The sequence below is a fragment of the Rhamphochromis sp. 'chilingali' genome (assembly GCF_963969265.1).
Source record: "Rhamphochromis sp. 'chilingali' genome assembly, chromosome: 12".
Taxonomy (NCBI): Eukaryota; Metazoa; Chordata; class Actinopteri; order Cichliformes; family Cichlidae; genus Rhamphochromis; species Rhamphochromis sp. 'chilingali'.
In genome coordinates, this window is record NC_137939.1 from 10,661,465 (window position 1) to 10,676,499 (window position 15,035).

The following is a 15,035-nucleotide window of genomic DNA, read 5'->3' on the forward strand; positions in this document are numbered from 1 at the left end:
CGAAATCCAGAGACTCTGATGGAGATGAACAATTTGTGCACATTGACCAGACTAATATTTGCACAAAACAAACGGAACACAGTCAACGGCTCAGATCCAAGCTAGGGGAGCCTGATAAGGGAGTCAAGTTTGACAACCAACTACATAGTGAGACTCGTGACTTTGAAAAGGATTATTTTGTTCAAGACTTTGAAAAATCAGTACCGGATGTGGCCAGTGATGATTTATTTTACTGTAAACGAAAGAAATTGGAGAATATTGACTTTGAAATACTCAAATTAAAAAGAGAGCGCAACTTTTCAAGTTCCCAAAAGTTCAATGAAGACATTTACACCATGTCATCATCAATAGGAGCTGCTCAGTCTTCTGAAAACGAGGAAGATGAAACAGCCCATGTCTCTTTGACAGGTACAAATAAAGAAAGAAAATCCTCTCCAACAGCAGGTGAGAAATTTTCACACACTGAGTCATTGAAAAACAGTTTGGACCTGATGCCTAGACATTTTCAGTCTTCTGACACTGAGCTACCAAAGCTTAACACGTCCTTGCTCGGATGTGATGAAGAGTTAATGCAGCACTGGGAAAGAGGGATAAAGCCTGATTCATTCAGAATGGAAATGGCATTCCAAAGTGATATTTCAAAGCATGAAAGCATTCGGAAGCGCCTTGGTCAGGATTTGGAACCTGGAGAAGTGCAGTCTGATTCCGATGATGATGGAGAAAACAAGTCCAAGTCAAATAGTTCCTTGTCCTACATCCTCAGGGATCGTGATAAGAGGATGACAGACCTGAAGCTTTCAGGCTCCTTGGAAAAGAATAAGTTTTACTCCTTTGCTTTGGATAAAACTATAACTCCTGATACAAAAGCACTCCTGGAAAGAGCCAAAACATTGTATTCTTCTAGGGAAGACAATTGGTCCTTTCTCCCTTCACGCTTTCCAGCCTCCCACAGGTGTTCAGATAAGGACAAGGTGGAACTAACACCTCGACCAATACCTTCTTGGTATATGAAAAAGAAAAAGATTCGTACTAACTCTGATGAAAAGCTGCATGACAAAAAGGAGGAACTTAAGCCACAGGACCAAGAGCGTCAGGAATTGTTTGCCTCTCGTTTCCTTCACAGCTCAATCTTTGAACAGGATTCCCGGCGTTTGCAGCATCTTGAACGTAAAGATCAAGATTTAGAAATTGGAAGTGGAAGGCCTTCGAACAAGCCAGTTGCTGCTGAAGCGGAGCCTGAATCTGCAGGAAGTGACATCCCACAAGAGCCAATAGTGCTTTTCCATAGTCGTTTTTTGGAGCTTCAGCAACAAAAAGACAAAGACCACCTTCCACCTGATACTGAGAAGGATTCATTAGTGCCAGACATAAAAAGAAATGAAGTTCAGAACTGTGATAATATCATACCTGATAAGGAACTGGAGCCAGTACAAAAGGCAGATGACAAATCAGCCAGCCCCTCATTAATCTCTACTGCCTTACCATTTGTTCCTTCCCCTAAAGAAATTTCACCACAAGAAAAGAAAGAAGTTTTAACTCCACCCTCAGATCAACCTGTGCCAGTTGTCAAAGAAGAAAAAGTAGAGCCAATCCTTGAGGTTTCGCAACCTCACTCTGTCGCCGTGGAAGACTTCAAACCTGTTGCTGTTAAGCTAAACAGATCCCCTTCACTTACTCTTTCAGAACCAGAAAATGAAACTGAAACAAAACCAGAGTTAAAAGAACTGAAGGTAGAATGTGGTGATAGTAAAACAGCGGAACATACTCCCATTGTGGAAGATAAACCTCCAACTCCTGGTGGTTCCCTGGGTGGTTTTGAAAGAGAGACTACAGAAATCACTTACTCTGACTGCCCAAAGATGGAAGAAAAACCTGAAACTATGAAGTCAGAACCTGAAACTGAAAATCAAGAATCAAAAGACTTTGAGGAATCTCAGAAAACCGAAACCGATGGTGAGGTGTGCATGCCAGAACTAGAGGCTGAAATAAAACCGTTACCAAATCGCAGACAACCCAAGAGTAAAAGGGCAAAACCGCTGTCAGTATTACGAACTACACAACCTTCCCAAATTGCTGCCACTGAAAAACCTGCAACACGTAAGAGTGAACGGATTGACCGAGAGAAACTCAAAAGGGCTTCATCTCCTCGTGCAGAAGCACCAAAGACATCAGTTGACTCTAAAACAACATCCAAGTCACCAATACATGCATCAGACTCTGAACAAAACATCGAGTCAAGTTTGATCCATGGGAGAACACGTCGGCGAAACGTAAGGTCAGTCTACGCCACACTACATGAAGACGACCAAGCTGGCAAAGAGGTAGTTGAGTCACCACGCTGCATGCGCAAACGTGGTGCTGATAAAGAACCAATACAGCAAGATGTTCAAATTTCTACCAATACTAGACGTGGACGCCCACCTAAAAGAGGCATCAAACGAGGAGAAGATGTTTCACCAGTAAAGGTTGATCAGAAGAAACTGATGGAAGAAGACACTGAGGCGTCATGTACAGTAGATGTTGTGAAAGCCTCTGAGGGCTGGCGTTCACCCCGCACCCAGAAGCAGCAGCAAACACCTCAGACTCCATCTCCTCCAACTAACAAGAAAGGAAGTAGAGCAGACAAACTGTCTGGGAGCACGACAGAGCTAGCTGAACAAGATGATATGGCAAGTCAAAACGAGCCAGAGCTTAAGCCTAAAACTGAACCGCTTGGCAAGTTATCAGAAAGGGTGGAAAATCCAAACTCAACAGTGCACAAAAAAGAAAAGGAATTAAAAGATGGTGGAAAGAAATCTGGTGATGTCGATGATGAAAAGCTAGACATTGGCCCCTTAGAGAGGAGACAGCAGCCTGAAAAGAGTGCAAAAGTTAAAACACCAAGGTTAAAACGTAACACCAAACAGATAGCTGAAGACAAATCACACAGTTTAAAAAATCTCGAGATCCGTGTTAGTGTTGATGATGTAAAAGGTTTACTCCGTTCAGAGGATGATGAGCTTGAGACCTTTGAAGCTCCAGCTATTACAAAAACTAAGACAGCACTACAAGATAATGAAGGAATAAAAACAATAGACCAAATTCCAAAAGATTCAAAAGAGCTCGCTGCACAGGATAAGGAAGACTCAGAATCAGAACTTCCAGCTGATCCAGCTGCTGCATTATTAGCACGACAGATGGAATTAGAGCAGGCAGTCGAAAATATTGCTAAGCTTACAGTGGAGCAGCCTTCTCGACCATATAAAGAGCCACCTTCAGAGCAAACTACGATATTGCCTCCTGTTGCAGTGGAACCAGAGAGTGAAGTTGAGGAGGAGAAGCGAGCTAATCCTGCTAGTGAAACTGAACTTGCAGCTGCTATTGATTCAATTACAGCAGAAGAAACATGTGTAGATGCAGAAAGCTTCACATCTCCTCCCACTTACACTGCTCTTATTCCCACCCCTGAATCCTTGATATCCTCCTCCTCCAATGAGATTATGGAACCTGAAACACACATGGTGATCAACAATATTCTTGCCGGGGATTTAGATGATGGTCCTGTGACACCAAGCTCAAATCGGCCAGGGGCAGAATCTAAGGCAGCTGAAGATCCCATTTTAGTTGAAACACCCAGGAAAACCGGAAAAGTTAGAGCCAAAACCCCGAAAAAGCCAAGAAGTCGTAAAGGGGCAGGTAACAGAAAAGGGGATGCTGCTGAAGAGGTTTCTCAGTCAGAGTCCACTCCAGTCAAGTTACCTGAATCAATCCCAGAAGACCCAGAAACCAATAATTCAAAAGCAGTCACTGTTACAGCTGCGGCCACTTCAGCAGCCTCTGTAGTCACTGCTGTTGCTACTTGTAGGCGAGACTTAACAAGTGCCATAACGGTCGACACACCCAAAGAGGCAGAACAGCCCGAGGTTGAACAGCCTGTGCCTAAAGAATCTGCTTTTCATTCTGGCACAAACAGTATCTCCAGTGTTAAAAAGCACCCCCAAGCAGCAGAGCCTTGTACTCCTACATTTACCCCTGCTCCTGCTTGCACACAACCTGTATCCCAGTTAAGTGTACCTCTGTTGCGGCCTGCCAAAGTGCCACTTTCACCTGACTGGCCTCAGAGATCTGAAGAAAGCAGAATCTATGTTGCCCCTTCAAGTCATGTAAAAGTGGTAACTCCTTCAATGCAAGCATCAGCTGCACTTGGAACCCCTGCAGCAAATCCTCCAATGCCTCCAGACACCAAGGCCTCTGACATTGACCCCAGTTCAAGCACGTTAAGAAAAATTCTGATGGAACCTAAATATGTGTCTGCGTCAAATAGCAATTCTATACCTACCACTATAGTCACACCAGCACTGTCAGAGCCTTCACGGATGTCAGAGAATGAAAATCCCTCTGATGCAGTGGGTTCAAGACAGTTACATTCTGAAGAGAGGCCACCATTACCTCCCCAGCCCATGCATCATAAACCATCTCCACTGACAGAGTCACAGCAGAACTGTGGAGAGAAAAACCAGCATACAATTATTTCTCCTGCTACCTCAGTAATAAGTCGAATTCCAATGCCTTACGATACAGAAGAAACTCCACGTATTTCATTAAGCAACCGAAGCATTGGCCTAACCATTCCCAAGCAAAAATTCAGATCAAACTCCAATGAGAACAGCCGATGCCTTGCTATGGATATAGTAGAAGATGGGACAAGAGGACGCTCTGTTGTCGAAAGCACTCCATACATTACTGGTTCCAGTCCTGGCCTACGGGTCAATACATCTGAGGGTGTTGTCGTACTCAGTTATTCAGGTCAGAAAACCGAAGGACCTCACAGGATGAGAGCCAAAATTAGTCAGATTCCTCAAGCCAGTGCTGGTGATATAGAGTTTCAGCAATCTGTTTCCAAATCTCAATTAAAACAAGACCCAGTCATCTCATCATCCCAGTCACCTACTCCCAAAGCAGCCCCAACTCCTTCTGGTTATGGTCACACAGGAGTCCTTTTAGCCGGCCAGTCGTATAACTCTCAACCTGTTATTTCTAGTACCAAGCAGGAGAGTTTTGGATCTGACAAATCTGAGACTCCATATCACACAGCCCCCCAAGGCAGTGTAGTAAAGATGTTCCAGCAACCAGTTAGTTCTTCTCAAGTCTTAATGTACAACCCACCTGTGATACAACAACAGCATGGCAAGAGAGGACTAGGGTCAGAGCCTCTGTCGAAAAAGATGGACCCTGGCAAAGCTGCGCAGCAGTCTAATCTCAGCCCAGTCACACACCACCCATCACTTTCTGGAACCCGCATGAGCCCCAGCCCTGGCATTGTAAATGATCGCTCAGCTCTGCACCTTAAGCAAGAACCACAGTCTCCACGAACAGCTGTTCACTCTCCTTCACCTTTTGTCAAAGCCTGTCCTCCAAGCAGTTCTCCTATCGGCACATCTGTTGTTCTGACTCATGGCATGCCACCAATGCCTAGCTATCATTCTGCGATGCATCACTCGCACTCAGAACAGTCCTCTGTCATAATTCAACCTCACAGTGTCACTCAGTCAATGGCTCATGATGCCAGGATGAACACCCCACCGATGCCTGGGATAAATTATGGAAGACGAGGTGATTCGCTGTCTGCGCCGCTTCCGGGGTCTCAACAGCGCTCAAACCCACAACAGCAAAATGTCATTCGAGATATGGTTCTGCACTGTCATTCAAGTCCCCAAGGTTCAGTATCAAGTGGTGGTGGCAACAGTGCAAGTGAAGAAGAGCCTAGACACTTTAACCAAGCACTCAGTAGACCTTCAGTTCCCCAGCTGCAGTCAGATGTAATGATGATTCACAGTGATCACAGAGGACTTCACCCAAACATACGCATGGAGCAGTACAGAGACATGCACCAGCGCATCCTCATGCACCAGCAACGGGGTGAACAGGCTGCTGTAGAGGCAAGACAGTCACGCAGAGACTCGGAGACTGGAACAGCATCTTCAGGCAATATCTCTGGACCTTCAAAGAGTCCTATTTCGGGGAAGAGCATTGACCTTTCTGCAAAGGAACCTCTCAAACCACTCGAAGGAAAGCTTATCCATCCAAACTCCAGTGAAAGCAGAATCCGAGGAGTCCATGCATCTAGTCCTGTCATGGTGTCGCCTCACCCTCATGGGGTTCACCTAATGCATCCAGGTGGTGCAGGCTCCTTTCCAGTTTACAGGGACATTCGAGGCTTCTCATCCCAGTTTTCACCACACAACCTGACTAACCAAGGTGTTACATCTTCACAGGTGAGTTAAGATGCTTTAATGATTACATTTGTGCAAATAATACTACTACTATACATTTTCAACTTAACAAGCACATTTAAACATATACATAAAATGTATGATGTCTCTTGCTGGGTTCGGACTATCAGGTACCTCCAGATACTGAACTGGGTAACCGTGGTAAAATGTCTCAGTCCCATGGGTGTGGAAGTGATTCCAAGTCTGAGACCTCCCACCTTCGCCATGCTACCTCTTCGGACCTCTCACACATTTCCCGAATACAGGGGGATACAGTCTCACCCTCATACCAGTCTCCCATGATGTCCCCTATGGGTCTTACACACAAGTCAGATCTATCTCTTCAGAAAGGCCCTCCAGCCTTCCTGTCTACTTCAGCAGTGCCCTCTTCGACTTCAGTACAGCCACGGCCGGATGCCAAACTGGAACATTCAGGACATCATTCCGTTGACATGGTGCAGCTATTGACGGTAAGAAGAATGACAGACCAGCTCTTTGGTGACGTGTAGAATTTATTTTCAGGGAAAATAAAGACGTTTTTTCTTTTCTTCATGCAGAAGTATCCTATCGTATGGCAAGGCCTGTTGGCATTGAAAAACGACCAGGCTGCTGTCCAGTTACATTTTGTTTCCGGCAACAACATGCTGGCCCAGCGCTCCCTTCCACCCCCAGAGGGAGGTCCTCTTCTCCGTATTGTTCAAAGGATGAGGCTCGAGGCTTCCCAGCTGGACAGTGTGGCACGCAGAATGACTGTAAGTATTTGATTTCTGCTACCTTTGAACAGCAGGTTCTAAAATTTGGTTGAATATAGCTTTAATCAGGACCCTGACTTTGAAGAACTGACTAAAACGATGGATCTATGAATTAATTAAGCAATAACGTAAGAGAGTGCCATTATCTTTGTTTATATACATATATATACATTTTAAGATTAAAACTTGATATGTGTGGCAGGTGGAAAATGACTACTGTTTGTTACTGGCTCTACCCTGTGGTCGAGACCAAGAAGATGTCCTTGGTCAAACCCAAGCCTTGAAAAGTGGCTTCATCACATACCTGCAAGCTAAACAGGCAGCTGGCATCATCAATGTGCCCAACCCTGGCTCTACTCAGGTTTGACTTTAGGCATTTTATGTTTTTATATTTTCACATTTTACTGTGTTGTAAGACAGCTAAGATGTTGAAGATGTTGCTCCTTCTCTCATCATGTTATTTTTTCTTCTTTGGGTTTACAGCCAGCTTATGTGGTTCAGATTTTTCCACCATGTAAATTCTCCGAGAGCCACTTGTCACGTCTGGCCCCGGACCTTCTCAACAGCATATCCAGCATTTCCCCTCACCTCATGATTGTCATCGCCTCTGTTTAATTACCTCCATTTTTTTTCCTGAACTAAGCCAACACCAGCCCTTTTGGACTCATCCAGTTTGTTGGAAGCTGGAATTGCCTCATATTTTTATGAGTTGGACTTCTTTTTACGAAAAAAACAAAACAACCTAATTTAGCATGAACTCACCTTTTCTCCTTCACTTCACCAAGTCCTTAAGTCACCCAGTGATGTTGAATTCCAAAAACTATACCTTTCTGAAAAGGATATGAAGGGTTGAGGGGGATTTTATTTTTGGATGAGGCTTTGCTCATTTCATTCTTGCCATTTTTGGAGGTGTTGTGCATAGCCTTTTTTCTTATTCATAGCATTCATTAAGCTGTGGATGGATACCTTCGTATGGGATATTTTTTATCTTCATAAAAGTGATTGTGATTTTTTTTAAGACTATGTCAGAAGTCATTGCACTATGTTGAAGAAATTGTGAACTTTGTACAGATTTGAGTATAAAATGATACATGTTATGGACTAATTCTTGTGATCACATCAGTCATGCTTGTGCAAGATAAAAGAAAATCATTGCCTGGAAAAACGATCAATCAAGATCAGTCATACATGCTTTTGCTTATTCACCATCAGCAAATTTCTACTTAATTTCTGGACTCAACTCTCCATCCCAAAGTGTTCCCTGCCCCAGGAACTCGTAAGGGGACGATTAGAGTTGTACAGTTTACACTCAATGCCTCAACAGGGGACTATATAAAGAATATTTAATTAGTTTATTTTTGTTTGCATCTTCTTTAAGCCTAAAGGTATTGTTGACAATTGTGAAACTGTAAATATTATAAATATTTAAAGACTGAAGCAATGTGGAGAGACCAAGTGAATATTTTACAAGACAGATCATCAGATCTTTCTTTGGACCGGGGCAGGGATGGGGAACAGCGGGGGAGGATCTGTACAAGATTACCGATTGATATTTGCCCCCAAAAAAACAACAACAACAAAAAAACTTGATTTTGTGCCAAAACATTTTTTTGCTAATACTCAACACGCGCAATGTATCTAAAACATTTGATCAGAACATATTTTCATATGTGACTTTGTATTTTGTCATCCGGAGGGCAGATTTGATTCCTTTTTTTGTATTGTTCATAAACCTTTCTCTGTTATTACAGTGCTTTTACATGATGGAACTCTGTGTTCATTTCAAAAGGACCATTGTACTGTAGGGTTTGCAATTCTGCTCCTATTCCTGTTTTTATTCTCCCCCCATGTGGTCCTGTACTGCCCCCTGCTGTCTGAAAAACAACTCTCTTACTTATTAGGCACTGCATCTTGAGGTCATTTATCCACGACTTCATAGCAGATATGCATGCTTTTATTTTTCAAATTCTAAAAAGCTAAAGTAGGATCATAAAGGCAAAGAATGTGACTTAAACTTGACATCAAGCCGCTAATGGATGTGTTAATCATCTGTCTCCACCCCTCCCCTTAATTGTGTCCTTGAGCCAAGCTGTAAATACTGATCTCCTTAATCTGTGCTCTCGTGTATTTTTCTCTCCCCCCCCCTTATAACTGTCTTTCTTCAGGGTCTTTCTTTTTGTTTTGTGCAACAAAACAACGCAGTCTGAAAGAGACGGGAGAGGAGGTGAACCGATGCTGAAAGTAAAAACCATGCTTGTCAGTTTTGTGTTGTAAATATTTCTATGACTGCAAGCTGAGTACTCTCATGGTTATGTTGAAGGCACTTATAATTTTTGATAAACAAATGAAAAGAAAAAAAAACTTCAAACAGCGATTAATATGAAAACTGTCTTTTGATCAACCTTCATTTTGAGTGTATTTTGCTGTTCCTCCATGAGGACATTTTAAACTGTAAAATAAATGGTTGTTTAACTTACTTCTGAAGATCATTAAATGGTCCGTAACTCTGTTTTTCTTCTTCTCCTTTTGTGATTTGTGAATCTGAAGGTACAGGTGAAGAAGGATTTCACCAGAGACCTTCAGTGCTTTAAACCTCAGCTTTAATGCTTCTCTAACATGTTGCAAAAGCTGCAAATGATTCAGCAATTAAAATGGTTAACAAGAGCGGTCTTACCTTGGATACCTTTGCATCTAGACTATTTCTTAATGTTCTTCCAGTATTCTTTCAATTTAGAATTTATTGATGAAAATATGACACAAAACGTACAATATTGTCTCTCCAGCAATGCAAAGACTCCAGATCTGAATGAACTGGATGAAGTTAGGCCAAACTCTAGTGAAAGTTTTCACATTTTGGATCAATCCTGCCACCAAACGGAAAAACCAGTCACAATTTTCTGGGCAGAGGTAGAAATACTTTACCTGGCATCCATCCATCAATCCGTCTTCTTGATGGGCATGTATACTCCAGACAGAAAGGTGGATTCAAGCCCAAACCGCTGCCCCAGCATGCTGGCTTACTCATTATTACAGTTGTTGCTGCGATGTTTACAGTGGTCAGAAGATGTCACTATAACACTAAACTACAAGGCTTATTTTCAAGCCATGGTACGCTTTGGGAGTGTGAATCAGACAACCACAGAAGGCAGTTGCAACATAAACCTACCCTGCAAGTATGAGTTTTCCTTCACATGACAGTACCTTTCCTGGAGCTTAGGTTTTCTACAGTGTTTGAATTAGAAACTGTCAAAGAAATACGTCCACCTAGGGAAGCAGAAGATCTTTGCTGAGACCTAAACAAAGACTTCATTGCAAATTGGTTGTATTTTCATGTATTTATTTATTCTAAAACTTGTGCATATAAACGTTTCTGTCTGTCTTGCTGGGGGAAAAATTCTAAACACAGGATCACTGTATTACTGCCGTAATGGATAAGGAGGATACAATCAGGTCAGCTCCTCCTGCATTATGATAACACACAGATGTTGACAGAAGCTGACAAGCTCCGTCACAGTTAACAGAAAAGAAATTGTATCAAATAAATAGGAGTGCTGGCATCTTTTAGACTCTTAGGCTGTTCTGTTGGGCAATGCGGTCAGGGAGGATCTCGATCTGTGCCAAATTCCAGGCAGGGTGATAAAGACATATCTTCACTGACAGGCATAACAAGGAGTCCTGCAACCACTAAGCCTTGATTTCAACATACAGCGCGATATTGTATGAAGACATATAAAACACCGAGTGAGCCTCAATCCACAGAAGAACTATTAAAATTTGTCAGATATGCACAGAATCACACATCCGTGATAAAAGCAAAGGGCACTCACACCAAATAAGATTTTAATTTTGTTATTTTTTTGTTTTTATATTTACTGCAATTTACATAAAGTTATTTCAAACATGCGCCTGCACTGTTGTTGAATCAATCTCATTGCCTATAAATTCTGTCCAAACGTGAGTGCGGCAGAGTCTGAAAACCTCTTTGTGGCTCCGTCTTTAGAGCAGTGCTCAAGTGGATATGGAGCAAGACAAATGAGCACCATGGCTGTCAAAGCTGCAGTTACAGACTCATCCCTGAGGCAGGCAGCTCTATGGTTTTGGAGGAATTTTAAGACTGTGGCTGGAACATCAGGGTTTCCGGCTGCACCCGTCCAATTCGGGTGTATGCTAGTTGACAAATTCCCCAGAGGGAGGCCTGTGGAGATTTAGAGACGATTGGATTACTATTTGAGAAAGTTTGGTGGTTGGGGCTGTATTATCTCTCATTAATTTTGGAAGTACTCCTTAGGCAGGGAAGAAAATACATTCAAACACATGCAGGCGGTGATTTGATCAATATTAAATACAGTTTTTCATCAAGTGTAATGCATCACCTCAGTGCTTCTCGAAAAAAAAGGACAACAGCTGCTGAGAAGGGTAAAGGGCTCATACCCGAGCTTCACTCATTTTCTCCCTCCTGTCGTTATGCCTACAGTAGAAAGGACCAGAAAGAGGTGAGGCATAAGTGATTTAGTGGCCTGACAGGCCAAGACTTGGAATGTTAATTGACACCCTGTTCGCAGCGTGAGAAGAAGCAGGTCAGACATGACAGAGGAACACCAAGACAAGAAAGACTTCCGCTGATGCTCTCCACACACCCTCCTCCTTCACAATCGTGGTGCTTCTAAGATTACACACTTTGCCTTTGAGCGTTAGAGCAAAGTGCGTGCTTTTGTCCTTAAAGCGGGCCTTGTTCATATTTTAGAACTGGTTTCCTCTTGAATACATTTCCACAGGATGACATTTTGAAAGTTCAGCTTTTGCCAGAAAATGAGAAGAATGTTGGAAATTTAGAGGTTCTTTTTTCAGAGACCGATAAGTGCTTGTTTTCTGGTTTGTGTCCTTTGCACAATGAGCTCCATGCATTCCACCATGTGGCTGTGAGACAATTTGTCCTTTCATGAGAGCGTAGAAAGGATACAGAGGAAAAAAATCATTTGCTTTGATTACTTTCTTGCACCTTTTAAAACCATTTGGGTGAAAAGAATTCTTAGTGCATTGCTTCCATCATGGGGACCTAAACCACCAGCCACTGCAACAAGGTTAGCGGTTAGTGCAACTGAAGTTTACTGTGGGATACATCAGCAGTGATGATTTAGTTTTAGTTCAGTTTCTTAAGACGCCCATTAACTATTCTTCCTGGTGTCATAAATCTTTATTTTTAGACAGTGCACTAAAAAACATATGCACACACACAAAATCCAACTGTGATCAAAAGTCAGACCAAATAAACATTTTAAAGGTTTTCTAAACCCAGTTTTATTGCTTTCTTGCATTAGCTGTATTGCCAGTGAATAGCTGTGTATAAAACTGTTCTTTTAATTTAATTGGTTCTTGATATGGTTGATAAAAAATGTTCTCCTGTAGCCTGTCTGTTAAGCTATTAATGTCCATCTGCACATAAATGCGCCTTTTGATGCAAAATGATTGAAACTGCTGCAAGAATAATGCTTGTAATAAACACAACTAAAGAAAGTAATCTATTTTTGCAGTTAACCTAATAAGACAATTATGCATTGTTACAATATTTGTAACCCACGCTCAAAAACTGTTTTGACAAGGACACTGTAACCACCATGCTTTTGATTAAGGATCTAATGATAACACATAAGAACTCATTTAAGTTCTTCTTTAGCTTCTTTTTGAACTGAAGCCTGAAATGTGTCCAAGGCGCAGACCTGTTGTGGAGTGGATAAAGGCACTCCTGTCGTTAGCTTGGTGCTTCTCACCAGATCTCATCATGTCAGATCTACAGAGTCCGGTGTCATTATTCAGGTCATGATGAGCCAGGTAGTAATAAAGGTTACACAGGGATTACTTGTGAGCCAGCAAGTAATCCCTGTGTAACCTCTGTTGCCTCAGAGTGTTCTAAATGTCCCATACAGAAAACAATACTGAAACAGCCACTCACAGAAAGTGAACATGACTGATTTCCCTGTTAGGCTGATAAGGTACAGTAATACATGTGTTTGTTTATTATCCACGCATGGAAAAAACATTATCAAGGGGAATATGCGAGATATAAACACTGACTGGAGCCTGAGTGTAAATGCTTTAATCCAAGCAATATATTATACGCTTTAAAAAACAAACGAACTGGAATGTGTTAGATAAGATATTATTTTAGTGTTTTAGTGAACCTATCAAAGCATTAAAGATAGGAAGAACAAGAGCCAAAGGTCATGTAGATAAATACACAAAGGCTCTATTAACTACATTAAAGTTTACAAGTTAGCTTTTTATATTTCCATTAGGTTCCATTAGATTATGAATTCTTAAACACTCCTTGGTGCACTTTTTTATAAAGTCAATTTATCTTTCTGCCCTGTAAATATGACCAGTTTTCAGAGAGTGAGTGTGACACATTTATAATAACTGTCCATGTGTAGGAATGTTTCTCCAGACTGAAGAGGAGAGGTCGGTGCCAGACGGGCACATATATTGTGATCTCTCCGCTTTACAATGCACAAGAGTCAGAAATGGATTAAGTGACTTACAGGGTCACAGTACACATTAGGTGTGGACAGGCTGCAGTGGAGTTATAAAGGCCTCACCCTGGTGACTCAAGCCTCATAAACGCAGCACCTTCCCCTGACATTGTGGCTCGGTGGCCTACTTGCAGTTCAATGTCTGTATCAGATGTGATGCATACATTTTCATATTATGTTTCTCACTTTGAATGCCTGCTAATGTAATGAAAAGTATGCAATGCTGATAAACACATAACATTGACATGAAAATCAGAGTTCCAAGTGTTTATGTCTTTTACATTTCACGCATTCAAATGATATATTTGGCACCTGATCTGAAATGCGGTCTTTGTCTTGATGGTCTGGAAATAATTCAGATTTCTGTAACGCTTTTTATACAACTCGACAAATGTTTTATTACTAGCGTTACTAATCTGTAAGAGTCAAAACATGGTTACTAGTACATTATCAGTCTAGGAATTTATTCAGTGAACTTCCAGAGAGTCACGCTGTGGAGTTCTTTAAAGGGTTGCGTGATGAGAATTGGCAGAATATTCAGGAGAGTGCGTCATTCATGGGACAAATCAGCTCAACAGTAAAAACAAAGTGCTTATCTTATATCTTGTTTAAAAATAAGTCATGTCAGAGGAGGCAACGCTCTACATCATGCTGAGTGAAAGAACTCAAATGTTCACACTCTGTTTCTGATATCAGAGTTTTATCATGCAAGCATGTGTTTCCCGTTTTATTTTTAAAGTCCTTCGTTTTCGTGAAATTCCACTTCCTGGTCTCGTCTCCAGCTTTGCTGCCCATTCTCCCACCTCCTGCCAGCCCTGTGCCTCCTCCTGCCCCTGGCGTCTGCCACTGTCAGCCCCGTGCACTCCTCAGTTCTCCTCGGGCCTTTGCCATGTTGTCTTTGGCTTCCTTGTGTGTTCAAAGCTTTCTTGTGCGGGGGAATAAAAACCTTAAATTCTGAAGAATCATTATATATCCAGTGTCTGCATATAAATACTTTTGAGAAACATTGCAACATGTTTCAATGGTACTTCAAAACTAACCAGTCCTAGGGTTCCAAAGGTTCTGCAAAACTTACTGCGTTTACAGTACTTTTAGTTTTCTGAAGGTTCTTAGATGTTGGTGCAAGAAACTAAAAAGGCTGGTCCCATAAAAGTCCCTGTGACATCATTAATGGTTCTCTAAATGTGGTAAAAACATACTGTAGAGACTAGTGTAGTGTAGAGGGAACATCCTGACTAAAAGTCCTCTGAATGTCCACCAAATAACAACCTACCACTACCTGGAACTTGGGTGGCTGTAGCTCAGGTGGCAGAGCAGGTCAGCCACTAATCAGAAGATCGGTAGTTCGATCCCGCGCTGCCTCCTGGCTGCATGCTAAATATCCTTGGGCAAGATACTAACCCCATGTTTGCCTACTGGTGGTGGTCAGAGGGCCCGGTGGCGCCAGTGTCCGGCAGCCTCGCCTCTGTCAGTGCGCCCCAGGGCAGCTGTGGCTACAACGTAGC

At 42.2% G+C, this 15,035-nt stretch overlaps 2 protein-coding genes across 2 annotated transcripts in view; one reads left to right on the forward strand and one right to left on the reverse strand.

Moving 5' to 3' along the window:
* Window positions 1-9,479, forward strand: part of spen (spen family transcriptional repressor) — a 28,614-nt gene extending 19,135 nt beyond the window's left edge. The window contains exons 11-15 of the mRNA XM_080899789.1: window positions 1-6,254; window positions 6,383-6,721; window positions 6,809-7,003; window positions 7,206-7,364; window positions 7,487-9,479. The exon at window positions 1-6,254 is cut by the window's left edge and continues 1,547 nt beyond it. Of these exons, the coding sequence (XP_080755915.1) occupies window positions 1-6,254; window positions 6,383-6,721; window positions 6,809-7,003; window positions 7,206-7,364; window positions 7,487-7,618 (7,079 nt within the window). The 3' untranslated portion in view covers window positions 7,619-9,479. The remainder of the gene's footprint in view (window positions 6,255-6,382; window positions 6,722-6,808; window positions 7,004-7,205; window positions 7,365-7,486) is intronic.
* slc25a45 (solute carrier family 25 member 45) overlaps window positions 1-15,035 on the reverse strand; it is a 69,476-nt gene that overhangs the window by 43,906 nt on the left and 10,535 nt on the right. The window lies entirely within an intron of this gene.